The sequence below is a fragment of the Balaenoptera musculus genome, chromosome 1 (assembly GCF_009873245.2).
Source record: "Balaenoptera musculus isolate JJ_BM4_2016_0621 chromosome 1, mBalMus1.pri.v3, whole genome shotgun sequence".
Classification (NCBI taxonomy): Eukaryota; Metazoa; Chordata; class Mammalia; order Artiodactyla; family Balaenopteridae; genus Balaenoptera; species Balaenoptera musculus.
Window position 1 is genome coordinate 169,571,420 of NC_045785.1, and position 16,305 is coordinate 169,587,724.

At 39.2% G+C, this 16,305-nt stretch overlaps 1 protein-coding gene across 6 annotated transcripts in view; it reads left to right on the forward strand.

The window, feature by feature from the left end:
• Positions 1–16,305, forward strand: part of ESRRG (estrogen related receptor gamma) — a 624,815-nt gene that overhangs the window by 467,934 nt on the left and 140,576 nt on the right. For 5 of the 6 annotated variants that reach the window (XM_036841541.1, XM_036841532.1, XM_036841523.1 and 2 more), the window contains one exon: positions 11,526–11,642. The exons of the other annotated variant lie outside the window; for it this stretch is intronic. In XM_036841541.1, coding sequence (XP_036697436.1) covers positions 11,526–11,642 — 117 coding nt within the window. The remainder of the gene's footprint in view (positions 1–11,525; positions 11,643–16,305) is intronic. 6 annotated transcript variants of the gene reach the window in all.

Below are 16,305 nucleotides of genomic sequence, written 5' to 3' on the forward strand. Positions count from 1 at the left end.
GAGGAAGATCAGAGGCAAGTACAAGAATCTTCAAAGGAACGAATCTAGCCCAAGATTTTGTCCTTGACTGCGCCTGTATATTTTTTCCCTCGCTTCCAAAGTGTCTGCACTGCTTCCTTGCTTCTGGAACACCCTCGCTGTCCCCAGAGTCCTCAGACTATGTTTTACATGGATAACAATTTCAAATTTTGCAAATATTTCAAGCAAAAGCCCTCCAACTCTTCCTGCCACCTGTTCGTCTCAGTTTACTGAGATTTCTTTTTTAATATCTGAACCTAACTTATAAGAAGCTACTTTACAGGGTTGTGAGAAAAAAAAAAAAAAGAGGAAATGATGGATAAGAGATTGTAAAGTATTTCTTATCATTGTAGCCTTTTGTCCACATGTTTTAGACCCAAGATCAGTAAACCAAGGCCCTGGGGGCCAAATCCACTTTGCTAAAGAAAGTTCTATTGGAACGCAGCTGCACCCATTCTTGCGTTGTCTGTGGCTTCTCTCCTGCTTCTACAGGAGTCGCGCCAGACACTGAAGGACCTGCAAAGCTGAACTCTTGGCTACCTGGGCCTTTAAGAAAAAGCTTGTGGACCCCTGCTGTTTTATAAAGGGGTAGGAATTAAGTGTTTCCTGGAAGAGGAATCCTGACCCTGCCTCCCCTGGATCATCATCCAACAGGAAGAAGCCCCCCACTCTCCCCTGCTAAGTTTCCCTCTGTACTTTTCCTCCCTGAGGAGACGTCAGGTCCTTTGCTGACCACCCTGTCAGAGCAGACAGTTTAGATGCCCAGGTTTTCTTTCCGAGAGGAGAATCTTCAGGCACACACGCTACACGGTCCGAGCTTTACTGGTTCTCCTCTGAGCTTCTCTGTTTTACTCTAAATCCAGCTGGCAGCCTTGTTGGCGTCCCCTGACTCTTGGGGTGACTAGTCATTACTCCTTTTTGAACGTTGGCTTATGCTTCTCCTAATGTGCCTATTGATTTAACAGACCTACTACGCTCCTAGCCTTTTGGCTTCCTAGTGCCGGCCAGGAGGAATTCTCTGCCCAGCATTTCCTCATTTGTGGGCTGAGGACCAGCACCGGGCCCTTCGCAAGTCCCTCTTAGCTCTTCTTCTGCATCCCTCTCCTGAGTATCATTACCCTGTTGTGATGATGGTTGATAATCAAGGCTCACTCTGTATGAGGCACTCTGCTCAGTACCTTCAATACACGATCTCACTTGCTTCTCACGGCAATCCCATGCGGTATCAACTGCTAGGTCCCATGACCGCTTCATTTACAAAGAAAGTAACTCCAGGTTTAAAAGTTTGCCCCAGCTCAGACAGAAAATGATAGAACTGGGACTTGAACCCATTTGACTCTAGCATCTTGTAATCACAGTTATATCACATTCTACAGTTTAAATATAGATCAATTACCATCACTTGTGTCAAGCAGGATTTCCTCAAATCCTTACCAGCTTTGGAGGACATAGGTAGATACTTGTTGAATACGTGAACTTGATCCGGAAGGAAGAATCTAATACCAATGTCTCTTAGGAGTTCTGGGCACACTGGTAGCATTCAAGAACAAAGCACTTAGGGGCAGTATTAGGAAAGGGTACACTTGTTTTGACTTGTTTAAGGTAGAAGGAAAATCTCAAGATTGGCATGAAGTCAAATTCCTCTTTGAGTCATTTGTTTGTGTCACATAAGGTAGGATCCTAATGCCTCCACACTTGTCATACAGACTTACTGTACCATTCGGTAATTGCCACTGCGAAATGCACACATTGGAACTCTTTCTATCCAAATGGAGTGGATGCATTAGACTTAATTAGCATTTCTTCCTTTCACCAAGAGTATTATGTTAACAGAGCTTTTTTTTTTTTTTTTTAATTGTATGTTTAAAGAGACACAGGCAGACTCATATCAAGGCTGTTTAAAATTTCTAAGTAGAGAAAGAACACATAAGAATTGGAGTTGGATCCTGAGCACAGCAAATTTGGGGAGTTACGGTTAGCTCAGATATAACACCTTTCAGGTGGCAGTGGTCGTTTTTGAGCTCTTTTATGAAGACCGTGACACGATCCCTATACCATAGGAGCTTAAAGACAAAGATGGAGTGGCTGCACACATCACATAGGGGATGTTGTCTACACTGCAAAAGAGCAGTAGCCCTTTCCAAGAAGATGTCATTGTCAAAGCTAAAAACGTTAAATTTCTGCATACCTTGATGAGAGAGATTTGTATTCTCCATCATTTTCATCAACAAGCATTTTTGATTGTATACTGTTATTCCCTTTTAAATGCATTTCAAAGCACACCCTGCCGATTCTGGATTCTGAGTTTTTTCCGATCATGAACAATAGCTGTGTTTGGGGAATCTATAAAATGCATGTGTACAACCTGACACCTGTTGCTTTGGTGACACGGTTTGTTTGGTTTCTGTGGACTTAAACTGGTCACAAACCATAGTGGTACAGAGACAAGTTGAGGGATTTCTTTTTGAGGTGTTGAGGAATTCCCTTCTCCAAGAGCAACCCTATCCTCTCCCGCAGCTGGTCTTGCACCACAAATCTGACAACAGCAAATGACAATGCCAAGATCCACCCTATCCTACCACATTCCCAGGCATCAAAATTTCCTTTGCAACCAGCAACAGTAGCAACAACAACAGCTACACAAAGCACCCTCTCAGGAGATAAGGATTTCATTTTTCATTTCTGTTCTAAACAACACTCAGTTACAGCACTCAATTAATTTCTTTTGGAGATTAGAGTCAGGCGACATTGCATCTTAGTTAAGAGGAGAGACTTGGATCCAGAGTGCCTGGGTTTCAATCCTAGCTCTGGCGCTTGTAAGCTGTGTAATTCTGGGCATGTTACCTCTTCTCTCTGTGCCTTAATTCTCTCATCTGCAAAATGGGGGTTCATAGATGTATAGCACATAGAAGAGTGCTCCGCACTCTTAGTGTTTATTAGAGGTGTTGGTATGTAAGTTTTAACAGGTGCATTGAAAGAGCGTTGGGCTGATTGTCAGGAATTTGAGTTTTAGTCTCTTCTCTGCAATTAACTAGCACTTATCCTTGTAAAGAGGGTTGAGTGATCACAGATAAGTCAGTACCCATCCACCTCTTTCAGGTCTACGTAAAACCAGGAGCCTGAACTTACTGGAATTTGGGATTTGTTCTAAGTCTAATAGCCTAAAAATCTGTGTTGCTTTATGACAAATGATATATTATTGGTGGGCTGCTATCAGTTATACTCTGTCTAATTGACTGTACCTAGTTTATTTTTATGCGTACTTTGGAGCTAAACATTAAAATGAAGGAATGAGAAATAGGATCAGTAAAAATCAAGTGGACGGGTAATGAAACGTTCTACTGGGGACTCCAGGGGAGTAAGTCCCCGTCCTCAAGGAATGGACAGTTGTACAGTTGGGACAAGAGGTGGGCAATTCACTAGACACATGTAATAAAGTGCCTTAAAGGCTAGGAGAAAGGTTCGCTTGAAGGTAAGTGCGAGATGAACTAGTTATACCCATACGGACCCCTGGACCCCAGTCTTGTGGGCCCTGGGAGAGCTTCATTGAAGAAATGATAAAAGAAGCACATCTAGGACCAGCAGGAAAGACAATGCTGCTTTCTAGAAACTGGAAGTAATTCAGTGTGGGTGTCAGACAAGGGGGTGGACTTGGGATAGGGGTAGGGATTGACCTGGAACTGCGGCAAGAGATAAGGCTGGGGTGAGATTTTGAACAGCTTTGCAAATGCTTTGCCCTCAGTTATAATCAGATTACACCCAGTGATGGGCAGTTTAACAAGCTCCAGGGAAGTGACAGGAAATGTTCATGAGGAGAAGGGGTTGATGTCTTGGAAATTCACTTCGTAGACAATTTGGTGCTTTAAAAAATCACTTGAGTTATTATACTTCTTCCTCTCCTCCTGGTATCTGTAAAATATAGCTGTGTACATGAGAGTTGTTGGCAAGACAAAATCCTCTCTCCAGTTCTCTGGGTGAATGGCGTATTCATTCTCACACTCTTGCATAAATCTGCAGAAGGCTGTTTTTATACTATTCCCAAACTCCAGGCTTAGGTCTTTGAGTCAGAGTATTTCATAATGTTTCATCATTGATGAAAATCTTACAGTGTTTCTTCCCTTTCTTCTCAGAAGGGAGCACAAAACTGTATATGATTTTAATACCTATATTCCATGTAATGCTTACAATGTTATAAAGCAGGAGTGATGATCCCTTTTTTGTACGTAAGCAAACTGGGAGTATGAAGGTGAAGTGACCGGTTTGAGTTCTGGCAGCTAAGAAAGGGCAGAGCTGGAATTTGAACTGAGATCCACCGTTTCCTTTCTCCTTCTTCCCTTACTTATTCATCCTCAGACGTTTTCCTGACCCATATGCAAGGCCGTATGCTAAGGATGGATATACATGGGCACACGAGAACTTTTTCCCATCTTCTCTTTGAGATGAACATGCACTGTGCTCAGTGTTAACAGTTGTGCAATTAAAGCAATAAAGGAGTGGCCATGTTTACATGTTTGGGGGAAACTGAGGCAGGGTATGTCTTGTTTAAATTGGAAAAAAATTAAGGCTAAATAATTCCTCCCCATTGTACAGCATTGTTTTCCTGCTAAATCATTGTTCACTGAATACAATGGGGAAATGTAATCTTGTGATTAAATACATGTATTTGCATGGAGGCAGTCAATGCTGGTACCCACTGTAGGCTCAATGGCCCTCCCAACACAGATGGCTGGAGGATGAAACCAGAATCTGTGGTTTAGTCTCCAGTCACTAGGATTTATAAACCTGCCTGCTTAGAGAATTCCCTGGCGGTCCAGTGGTTAGGACTCTAGGCCTTCACTGCGGAGGCCAGGGTTCAATCCCTGGTCAGGGAACTAAGATCCCACAAGCTGTGTGGCACGGCCAAAAAATTAAAAAAAATAAAATAAATAAACCTGCCTGCTTGTGGGTTTTTTCCTGATCTTTCTCCCTTAAAGGCAAAGCATCATCCACTCCCATTTGGGAGCAAGGCCTGATCTTCACTGTGAAAAGGTAGTCATTTGTGCCCACATACTTTTAGGGCTCTTGTAAATTGCTTTTGTGATGATCAGAATTTAATCCAATAGAACCTTAAAGAACCAAATATCAAATGACCTTTTCTAGACCCGCCTGTCTCCCACCTCATTTTGTAGAGGGTTAGAGGGGCAGCCAAAAGGCAAAGAATGTGAGGCTCTGGCATAACCCTGTGTATGAAATTGCTTTGCTAAGAGCCAGATGTGACTGTTAACCGGATGTGGCCCTCTTCCCCCACCTCCTCTATCTGCCACGTCTTATAGCTCGCAAGTGGATGGGGTCCCCTTGGTTGCCTGGGGCTGCCATTCCTTGTCATACTCTGGGGCATCTTCATTGAGAACTTGAGGCAGATTCTTGAAATATCTTCAGTGATGGCAGTTCTTTGACCTTTGAGGGGAGATTTAACATTTCATAATAGACAACCATCGTTCGGCATCGTGTCTTGTATTTGGCCAGTCAAATATTTTGGGTGAATGTGAGCAAAGTGTCATTTGATTCCTTCCCCTCTCTGCTGTATAGCTTTGAAATAACTCTAGTGGCAGTTTAAAGGAAGTTTCAAAAAAGTATTCAGAGCAGTCTTCTGGGAAGAGATATAGCGTCCCTAAGTAACTTATTTTGAAGTCTAACTTTGGGTGCGTTCTTTGAAAATAAAATAGCATCCTTTACTTAAATATGCATTGATAGAATTATGACTTTTTTTTGGCAGCAGGTATGTAATGAGTTATTATCTCACATTATATAATCCCAGCTATAGATACTGTTATTTTCTATTTCAGGTAGAATGAGGAGAAAGGAGCTAGAAACAAAGGAGCTTTAAACACAAAAAAGAAAAGAAAAGGCAAGAAAGGGAAGTTGTATCACTGTATGGAAAAACCTTTACTACCATACAGTAAAGAGAGGGTTTTCCTTCTTTCTTTTTCCTGCTTTTGGCCACTTAAAACAAAAATACTACAGATTATTGCCTTCATGTTTTTAATGCTCTGTAATTGTGTACTGAGGCAAATCCCATTATTTTTAAATCACTTAATGTTGGAAAACAATTGGATAAACCCCACTTGGGGTGCCCTGTGGGTCATCTCAAGCCATTTGGTTCTGTTAATAAAATTAAAACAATTGGGGGAAATATACAGATGCTTTCAAATTGGCTTTACAATTATGATGTCTGTATGTATGAAGAAGAGGACAGCTCTTGGGAACTACATAAAGCCCAATGCTTCATTACTATGTGCAAGAGATGTGAGTCAGAAGTAAAGATTTGACATATATTTTTATTTTGAGATGCCGTGCTAATTTACATCATTCAGCCCTTTCACTGCTAAACCGTAAAAGTCCATTAAGTGACTGAAAGGAATATACAAATTATCCACTGGCGCTCCAGGCTGAAGTTTTACATACACCCTGTTAGTCTATCCGCCAGCTAGCTGCAAGATTCTATTAAGCAGTAAGTGAGAAGATTATATTGCCTGCAAACTGATTGTACAGAAGACTCTGCAGTCAGTCATCAGAGCCCAGGACCTTCTGAAAAGACGCCAAAAGATATTATAACTTGCTCTATCATGATTGTCAGCCTGGTTAAAAAACCCAGAACTTCCACGTGGATCTGGTTCCCTCTGAAGCTGAGCTTATTTCCCCAGCTATTGACAAAACTGGGAAAATTCCAGTCGTGTCATCCACGGCTGCCCAATTCAGTCCCTGGTGCCTTATAACAAACGTGGCCCAGAAAATAGCGAGCTATAATCCAAGAAAACTCCGTGTCTGAAATGAGAATTCTAGGCTGTGAACAATAACTTCTGCATTCCCCTGAATGACTGTCCAGTGTTAACATTCCAGAGGCCGGCAGTTGCTACTGGAAATATTTTTGCCTTGTTTCCTCTTGGTGAATCGAAGGAAAACAAGTGCCCCATCGAGATCATAGAGTCTATTGGGAGTAGTGTCTTAGAGCCATTATCAAAATAGATGTAACAGTGTTGCCTAGGTGCTTGGGGCAGCATATTTTTAGGATAAAATGCTCTCTTCATTGAATAGAAAAAGCACCAGGGAAGGTTTTTCAAGGGCAGAATCTTTGTAGACTCTGACATGAATCAAAGACTGTTGGGTGGGTGATCACAGCCAACAACAATGAACTAAGGAACTCAGTGGGAGGGCTTGGAAATTAGAGAGGTTTTCCTCCAGCCAAGAAGTTCTTTAGAATGATGTTGATTTGTTTTTCAAGGTATAAACCAGTGTTACTTAGTGAAATCAAGGTTATCTTCCATATATGTCAAGACAAATTTATTGAAACAGAACATTTGGCAGAAGGATGTCAGATTCATCGTAAACCATGTCTATATGCTTAGCTGAAAATCTATCATTTATGAAAATACTCGGGACCAGTGTATTTTCTTTCCGTTCACAGTGAAATTTTTATAAGAATGTGGTGTTTTTTTCTATAGCTTGGGGAAGATTCCTTTACCCCAATGTAGTCATTTATTCATTTTTTACAGCACAGTTCAATCATTTGCTCCTGTGTGAAGAATTCACTGACTTTCCAAAGCACAATCTCAGCAGCTGTGGGGATGCATCCGTGTACACGGGTGTCTGGTGCTGACTTGAATCCAGAGCCGTTGCAGCGCACACTCAGTTGTATTGTGATTTGTTGACATGTCTTGTCTCCTCTGTAAAACTGTAGATTCCTTAAGAGGCAGGGACTTCCTCTTTCTTTCCCAGTCCTGCACAGGTACAAAATGGTAGGCTTATTGATAAGCATTGAGGATTCAGCTATAAATGAGACAGAACGCTGCCCTCAAGAACTCATCCTAAGTCACTATTAAAAATTCTTCTGCCTTTACATTTCTCTTTGTCATTGAAGAATTATAGAATGTAGTGGTTAGAAAGGAAACTGGAATCCTTCTTTATACGTGATCTAAAACTCTCATATGGCAATTTGACAATTTCCCTTCTGTTTCTGAAGAAATATAAAAATCTGTAGACAGTCATTCAAAGAAGGGGCATCTATAGATTCAGCTGCTATAATTGAATCACTCCTGAGTGTTTTCTGCAACGTGGGTCCAATTCTTAGGGCACCCATTTCGTAAATAATAGTAAGTGTTATGATAGGATAAACATTAAATAGCTCTTTTAGTGCCACCTATCTGTATTTTCATATTTTATATTATTTTTATTCTTATTTATATCAAGATGTACTTTTATTTCCTTTAAAACTTCTTACAGTTTTGTTTTGTTTTTTTTCTCTTTTCACACTTAACTCCCCAGAGACCTTTGTATTTTTCTATTTTCTCCTTGATAAGCTCTCCTGGTTTTGCCATGGATTTCCATTTTTGTCAAAGGTATTTTTGTAACGTTTTGAAAAATTAACTAGATTTTCTTCTACTTTTTTTTCTTTTTAATTTGATTTGTGGAATGGTTTTCCTAGTGTTCTTCATTTTGCTTCCTAATGGGCCATCTAGCTCACCTGACCTTGTGGACAGTACTATGTGACAGCATCATAATTGATGTTCAGAAAAATGACCTTGAGATACCAAAAAATATCACATAATTTAAAATGTATTATTTTACTTATATACTACTTTTGGGTGGAGGATTTCTATTCTGCATAAGCAATAATCCTTGCCTCCAGGATCTTACCATCTCATGGATAATATGCACGTGAAAAGGTATAAAAGAATCTGGCACGTCTGTATATGATGAGAGTACCCGAAAAGATATGAGAACCAAGAAATCATTTTCTGCTAGGGTGGTTTGAGAAGTTTTCATGAAAGATTTGAATGGAATTTGAGTTGAACGTTGAGCCTTGGAAGTAATTTTAAGAGGAAAAGAGGGGCAAAGATAGATCATCCTCAGAGGGACGTCTGAAGGACACAGCAAAAACTGAATAAATCAAATTGGTGCATCAGGAAGTTCATATAAGGTAATCATTGTAATGTTGCTGGAAAAGTGGATGAGAGTCACATGGGGCAGGGATTTTGTGGGCTAGGTGAATATTTTATGTTTATTCCAGAGGCCATAGGAATCTATTGATTTTTTTAAAAGTTGATTTAACGACATGATCAAAGCCGTCATAGGAAGAGGAATATGATCGTGGTATGCAGTGTGGATTAGAGGGGGACAGGACGGAGGCAAAATGCCCAGTTAGGCGATAACTACCATAGTTCAGGTGTGAGCTCACACAGGCCTCATTTAGGGGCCTGTCAGAAGGGCCTTGTTGCAAAGGATGAGGATATAATGTTCAAAGAAGAAGAGGAACTGGTTTGAAAAGGAAGGTGATTATTTTGTGTGTGTGTGATGCTGGGTCATCCCAGTAGAAGTTTCCAGCACTGGGTTAAAAGGGATGGGGCAGGGGAACTTGTGCTCATGCCTTGATACTAGAAAGTGAACAAATGATGACTTCGTATTGACTTTTGAGGAACAAAAAAAGGGAAGTAATGCTGTTCGGAAAACATTTTTTTTTTTCTCTTTCTAACTAGTTATTGTTCCACTCTTCCTGAGAAAGCAGAGGCTTGGGTTTCTTTTTACATAAGTATAAGGAGAGCCATGTAGAGTGGAAGGATCTGGTAGTAGAATACTAATTAACCCCTAGAAAATGACTAGCAACACTCTCTTGATGCAAAATAAATTTTCAGTGAAAATCGCAGTGAAAAATCATTCATCTAAAGTTCAGATTCTAAATCCTTTTATTCTCAGCTGTGACCCAGCCAGTTTGGTTCCTTTGACTTATCCTTGGTTTTCTGTGAGTGTAATAATACAGTAACACAATAATATCTCTGAGGAAGGTGATGGTGTGTGCTTCTGTTGATGCAATTAATATTACCCTTAATATTTCACCTATTATGTTAAAAAGTAGTTGCTTTTATTATTATAAATGCCCTGAATTAGAATGCTAATTTAGTCAATTTTGATAGGATTATCTTAAGTTATAATGCACAGGCTTTTTTTTTTTTTTTTGAAGCCATGAATACTTAACCAGTTCTCCGTAGTTATGAGTGGTTAGGTATTACTTCCTGTTGAATTAGCAGTTGCTGAGTAGTTGAGTCTTTGTACAATCCTGCAATCCACTAATGTGATATTTAATGAGGAGACATCAGTCTGGAGAAAGGTAGTCAATATAAATCAGTGTTTACAAAGTGTGATTAACTCTGAAATATTTCATCAATGCTGTGGTCCCAGGCAGACTCTATGCTAATTACTAGAATCTGTGCATGTTTCAGGGGACTTGGATGGACCCTGGGTATTGCAAACATGGAGCAGCAAAATTGCAATTATGCTCGGACCGGCTCTGATGACAATTTATGCATTTGGTGTGATGACCTCCCCCTTCCCAAGAGGGCAATAAACAGAATGCATTTTCATTAAGATACTAATGCACTTAATCACAACGGGAAAGGGTTAGGAAGTAACGAAAGACCTTCAAGCACTATGTGACAGAGCTGATAGGGGAGAGAGGCTTTATTTTAAAGGCAGCTTCTCTACAAAGCTGTAGGCAGCCCCAGAGCACTTCCCACACATAGTCTTTGGCACTAATTGAAAAATTGCAAGTTAAAGTTTGGATCTTCTGGCGACATCCTTATCACTTCAAATGTGTTGTTACTAACGTAAATGATGTAGACTGTAATATTAAAAATATAATTTCATAGCAGTTTATTTTTATTTATAACACTTCCATGCAGCTTGAGTGTTTGGAATTCATTATGCAAGTAATTGAATAAACATGATGATGATGATGGTGATGATGGTGGTCATGATGGTTGTAATGAAGATGGTGATGATGATGGTTGTAATGAAGATAGTGATGATGGTGGTGATGATGATGATGATGGTAATGATGGTGGTGATGGTGGTGATGGTGATGATGGTGGTGATGATGGTGATCATCATCATCGGTAAACATTTTCCACGAGTAAAATTGTATTGTAAGGCTCTGGTAAGTGATGAAGCGAGAACCATGTAACTTCAGTCCCTGCCCTCAAGGAGCTTACTGCGCAGTCCCAAATTAGCCTGCTGACCATTTTTCACATTGAGATTTGTGCTGTTCAGTGTCAGAGAGACAAAAAGTCTGATGCCTCAGGGCATTAGTAACCAAAAGAAATCCAGGATGGATGGTACTGTAATACGGTTTTGATGTTGGTGTTTTTATGGAAATAATCCGCTGGGAAATTTCTTTCGGATCCTCAAATTCTGGAAGACCGCTACTTTGTATGAGTGGATGAAGCATAATTTTAAAGGCTGATTTTAAGCTTAATCTTTCGAAGAGCTTCACCATATATCTTCTCATTGTTTGATGCACCTTCAGTGGTTATAGCGAGCATCTGGCTTCATGATATTTGTGACATCCTCATGACTCCCGTTGACTTTTTTTTGAGGGAGGACGGCAGGAGTAGCAGAGTTGGTGTTGCCTTGGGGATGCTAGGATTGCCTGGGTCTTGCAAATCTAACAGCTTCTTTTCTTAAACTCTGTGTTTTAGGTAATATAGAATATAGCTGCCCTGCCACGAATGAATGTGAAATCACAAAGCGCAGACGTAAATCCTGCCAGGCTTGCCGCTTCATGAAGTGTTTAAAAGTGGGCATGCTCAAAGAAGGTAAGGCTGTGTGCTAGTGCTCCTGTACTTTAGGCTGGGGGTGTGGGATGTACAGGGAATTACAAAAATATTAGAGAAACCAGGCAACTCTTGGGTCACAGTAAGTATCCTGAATCTGATAGCAGAATACTCCTCCTTTATACCCGGACTTGCTGATCTCTCGTGGCTAACTGCTTGACATCAACAGGAAGGGACAAGGTAGGACACATCTGATGTGTAGCTAAACCCACCAGGTATGCTTGGCAGTTCGGGTTCTTTTCATCTTTACAATTTGCAGAAGGCAAAGGATGAAGGGTAGCCAAGAGGCTACTGTCATTGTCTTTTTGCTTTCTTTACACTACTAGGTCTACAGAGAGATCACCCCATCTTTACTGAGGTATAACTGACAAATAAAAATTGAGTATTTTTAAGGTAGATGACCTGTATTTCATTAATATATATTGTGAAATAATTGCCACAATCAAGGTAATTAACACAGCCATCACTTCATATGGGTACCATTTTCTTTCTTTTTTTAAAATTCATCTTAGGTTTAAAGCACTCTTTATTCTTTTCTAGTCTTATCTTTGGGACTTATCTTCTATTATAAAGAGTTTGTAACAATGGTATTAAAATTGTTGCTTTCAGTTGGGGATAACAACAACAGACACAAAATAATAACAATGAGCATGCATTCCGTGCTAAACGAGTTGCCTAAGTTCACACAGCAGATGAGGGTAGAGCCAGGAACTGAACCCAAATAGATTCTAGAATTCACTCAAGTCCCCCACCCAAATCAAAGTTCCTGAAATCTTTGTATATTTCAGTATGTCTAGTGAAACTAACATTTTAGCTTGGAGATGGAGAAAAATTGTTCTTTTCTGTGGGAGGCCTAGGTTTAGTTTTTGGTTTGTTTTTAATATATTTCTGTATATGTATGTGCTTTGTAGATGTACATTTTATATACTGCATTTAGGTTTTACTGTTTCCTTCTCTTCAGAAAATTTGCCAGAGTTTAAAATAAATATGATAATTTTATACAGTAACAAAATGGAAATATGGTCATTGAAGTTTGAAAGAATATGAGGTAAATTAAATATTTAAATGTACTGTTTCTGTTGAGTCATAGACTGTACCTTGTTCCTGGGGTCGGCCTTATGAGTTTGTATAATTTGTTGTTACTGGAGATCACCTATTTTTTTATAGGCTATATATATATATATATATATATATTTTTTTTTTTTAGTAAATTTATTTATTTATTTATTTTTGGCTGCGTTGGGTCTTCATTGCTGTGCGTGGGTTTTCTCTAGTCGCGGCGAGCCGGGGCCACTCCTCGCCGCGGTGCGTGGGCCTCTCATTGTGGTGGCTTCTCTTGTTGTGGAGCACAGGCCCTAGGCACATGGGCTTCAGTAGTTGTGGCTTGCGGGCTGTAGCACACAGGCTCAGTAGTTGTGGCACACGGGCTTAGTTGCTCCGCGGCATGTGGGATCTTCCCGGACCAGGGCTCGAACCCGTGTTCCCTGAACTGGCAGGCGGATTCCTAACCACTGCACCACCAGGGAAGTCCCGAGATCACCTCTTTTTTAACTTCTGAATCCAAGTAGATCCAAGTATTTATTCCTCATGAATGAACCAGAGCTTCAATTAGGTATGGCATCACCAGATCTCATAATTTTTCCTGGCTTGTTCTTATTCCAAGATTTTAACTGTGAACAATGTCATAGGAAGATGAATGAATCAGATTATATTTGGGTACGTGGAATTCATGCTATTTTTCTCTTGTCCACTAAGAATTAACTCCTCCACTGACTAGGAACTAAGAAGATTCTCCCAAAGTCTCCTCAACTTGAAAAATAATTGTAAACAAGCGTGTAACTTTATCATTAAAGCCTTATGGGAAGAGGACCAAGATATTTTGCCAAGTAAAAAAATAAAATAGAAAACAGATTGCCTACAGCAACATGGATGGACCTAGAGATTATCATACTAAGTGAAGTAAGTCAGAAAGAGAAAGACAAAAATCATATGATATATCACTTATGTGTGGAATCTAATAAAATGACACAAATGAACTTATTTACAAAACAGAAACAGACTCACAGACACAGAAAACTAACCTGCGGTTACCAAAGGGGAAATTGAGGGGGGAGGGATAAATTAGGAGTTTGAGATTAACAGATACACACTACTATATATAAAATAGGTAAACAACAAGGACCTACTCTATAGCACAGGGAACTATATTCAATATCTTGTAATAGCCTATAATAGAAAAGAATCTGAAAAAGATATATATATGTGTGTGTGTATATATATATATATATATGTATATATATATATACACAACTGAATCACTTTGCTGTACACCTGAAACTAACACAACATTGTAAATCAACTTTAATTCAATAATTAAAAAAAGAAAACAAATTGCCTAGTAGGATGATTCAATTTACATATAAATATATTTTATATAAAATATGCTTATATTACATTTATATTAAATAAAAAATTTATACAAATTTGTACTGTAATAATTTATATTAATACACACACATTATGATGGTATATGCATGGAGAAACAGAAGGAAGGATAAAGATTGGTACCAGTGTTAACACTAGTGAAAAAAAGTCAGGGTAGGGAGTACTTTTCTTGTTTACTCTATAGCTTTTGGCACTGTTCGGATTTTTCCACAGTGAACATGTTTTGCATTTATAATCCATTTCCTAAATATTTATTAAGTTCCTCTCATGTGCCAAGCACTATTCTAGGCTCCAGTGATGCCACAGTGAAAACGACAGACGTGGTTCCTCTTGCTAGAAGAGAGCTTATGTGGAAGATACTAAAAGGATAACAATTTTAACAAAGGAAAACATATGAATAATAATCCAATGATAACTGCCCAACCCATATGACAAAGAGTTTTCCTCTGAGTTAGGACAGTGGTGATAGCTGACTTTCTTGTGGTGGAAACATTACCTTAGTAATTGCCTTAAACCCCATAGCAGAGTAGCAAACAAAACATATTTCAGAGTGTAACAAGTGATTGACAATCATATTTTTGGTCTTAATTATCTTTATATTGCCACTTAGTTGAGCTGTAGAGACTCAAACCAAACTTAACACTCATTCGAAAAGGCTTAATTTAGAGTTTGGACTTGAGGAATCGTTATTTTCCAAAAGCAAATCAATGTTTTAAAAATGTTATAAAAGTAATGTATCAATTAACACTTTGAATGGGTGTGTCCTAGATTTGGATTTTATTGTCAAAAACTAAAATACATGGAGATACGCCTCCATGTCCAGGGAAATAGGATTTTTTTGATCAGTTTGATTTTGCTGCTACAGTGTACTCACCTATTTGCCCTTCCAGGTTTAAGGAGGAAGTAGAAAACATATTTTCTCCTAAATAATTTTCCCCATTGTGTTTTCAAGCAGGAACAATCTTGAAGGGTGGTTAGAGTGACTGAAAAGGTGTGAACTGCGTTTAATTAAACATTGTTGGTGAAAGTAAATAGGACGGGTGCTTATCTATAATTCACACCTCTTCAGTTGCTGTTATCAAGCCTTTAGAGGGACTGTTTTCGAGGGACTGTTTTCAAGGGAATTGCTGCTGTTGCTGATATACTCAAAGAATAATTTATTTTCCTTTACTTCCTCGTGCCCACTTTGGTGGAAAAATATCTCTAAGCCCCTTCCCCCAAATAGAAAGGAGATGATAGTTATGAGTAACTATGGAATACTCTTTTTCTTGTGTCCTTAAAAAAATACAGTGAAATATTGCATTACACCCTGCATATAAATGCACAGTTACGTTTGGCCATCTCCTTGGCTCAAGGCTTACCTTCTCAGCCTGGAGAGAATGATACTGTCTTAAATGTATCTTTATGGATGGAGAGGGGTTTCAGTCCCATGCAGTATGTCAGAGATCATGATGTTGTAAATCTATTCCAATGTAAACCTGTTCAATTCGATTACCGGTCCGTAATAATATTTGTCTCTACAACCCCCGTGTCGGCCACAGCAGTCCATACAGGCTGATGGCACAGCAGGTCGGGAAATTGACAGACCAAATCTATTTAAACAGAAAACAACATGAGTTCTAGAATCTGAAATGAAATCAGATTTCAACAGCTTTGATGGGAATCTTCTTTCCTTTCACAGGTATTTTTATTCACCTAGCCATGTGCATCTTAGATAAAATGCTGCTTGAGGGAAATGAAGATGTTTTCATTAAAAAGGGCGTTTATAGAAAGATGAGACTTTTACTCTTTTAAAAATAATGTCTTGGTTTTACTGACTGGCATTTCTACTAATGATGTGAGGTACAAAATGGAAGTGGTGGCTTAGCGGGTAAACAACTCCAGTTACATCACAGTGTGTGTTATTAAATTCCTATAAGACGTGGCTTCTCATTAGTCAGCACCAGAATCATATCCAGGTGAACGATGTTTGGTTTTAATATTAGAATTTTTGAATCAAAAAATTGTTACCAGTGGAAGCAAAGAAACAGTTGTGTGGGGAAAACAACAAAATGCAACAACATAAAACTGTGAGAAGTACAGTTAAAAAAAATGGTACTTTGTTCAAATCCAAGTGATTGCACCATTCCGCATCCTGAAAAATCCCCTTCGCTTTTTCTGGGCTCTACTTTCTGCCAAGCCTCACGAATGATGGGCCAGC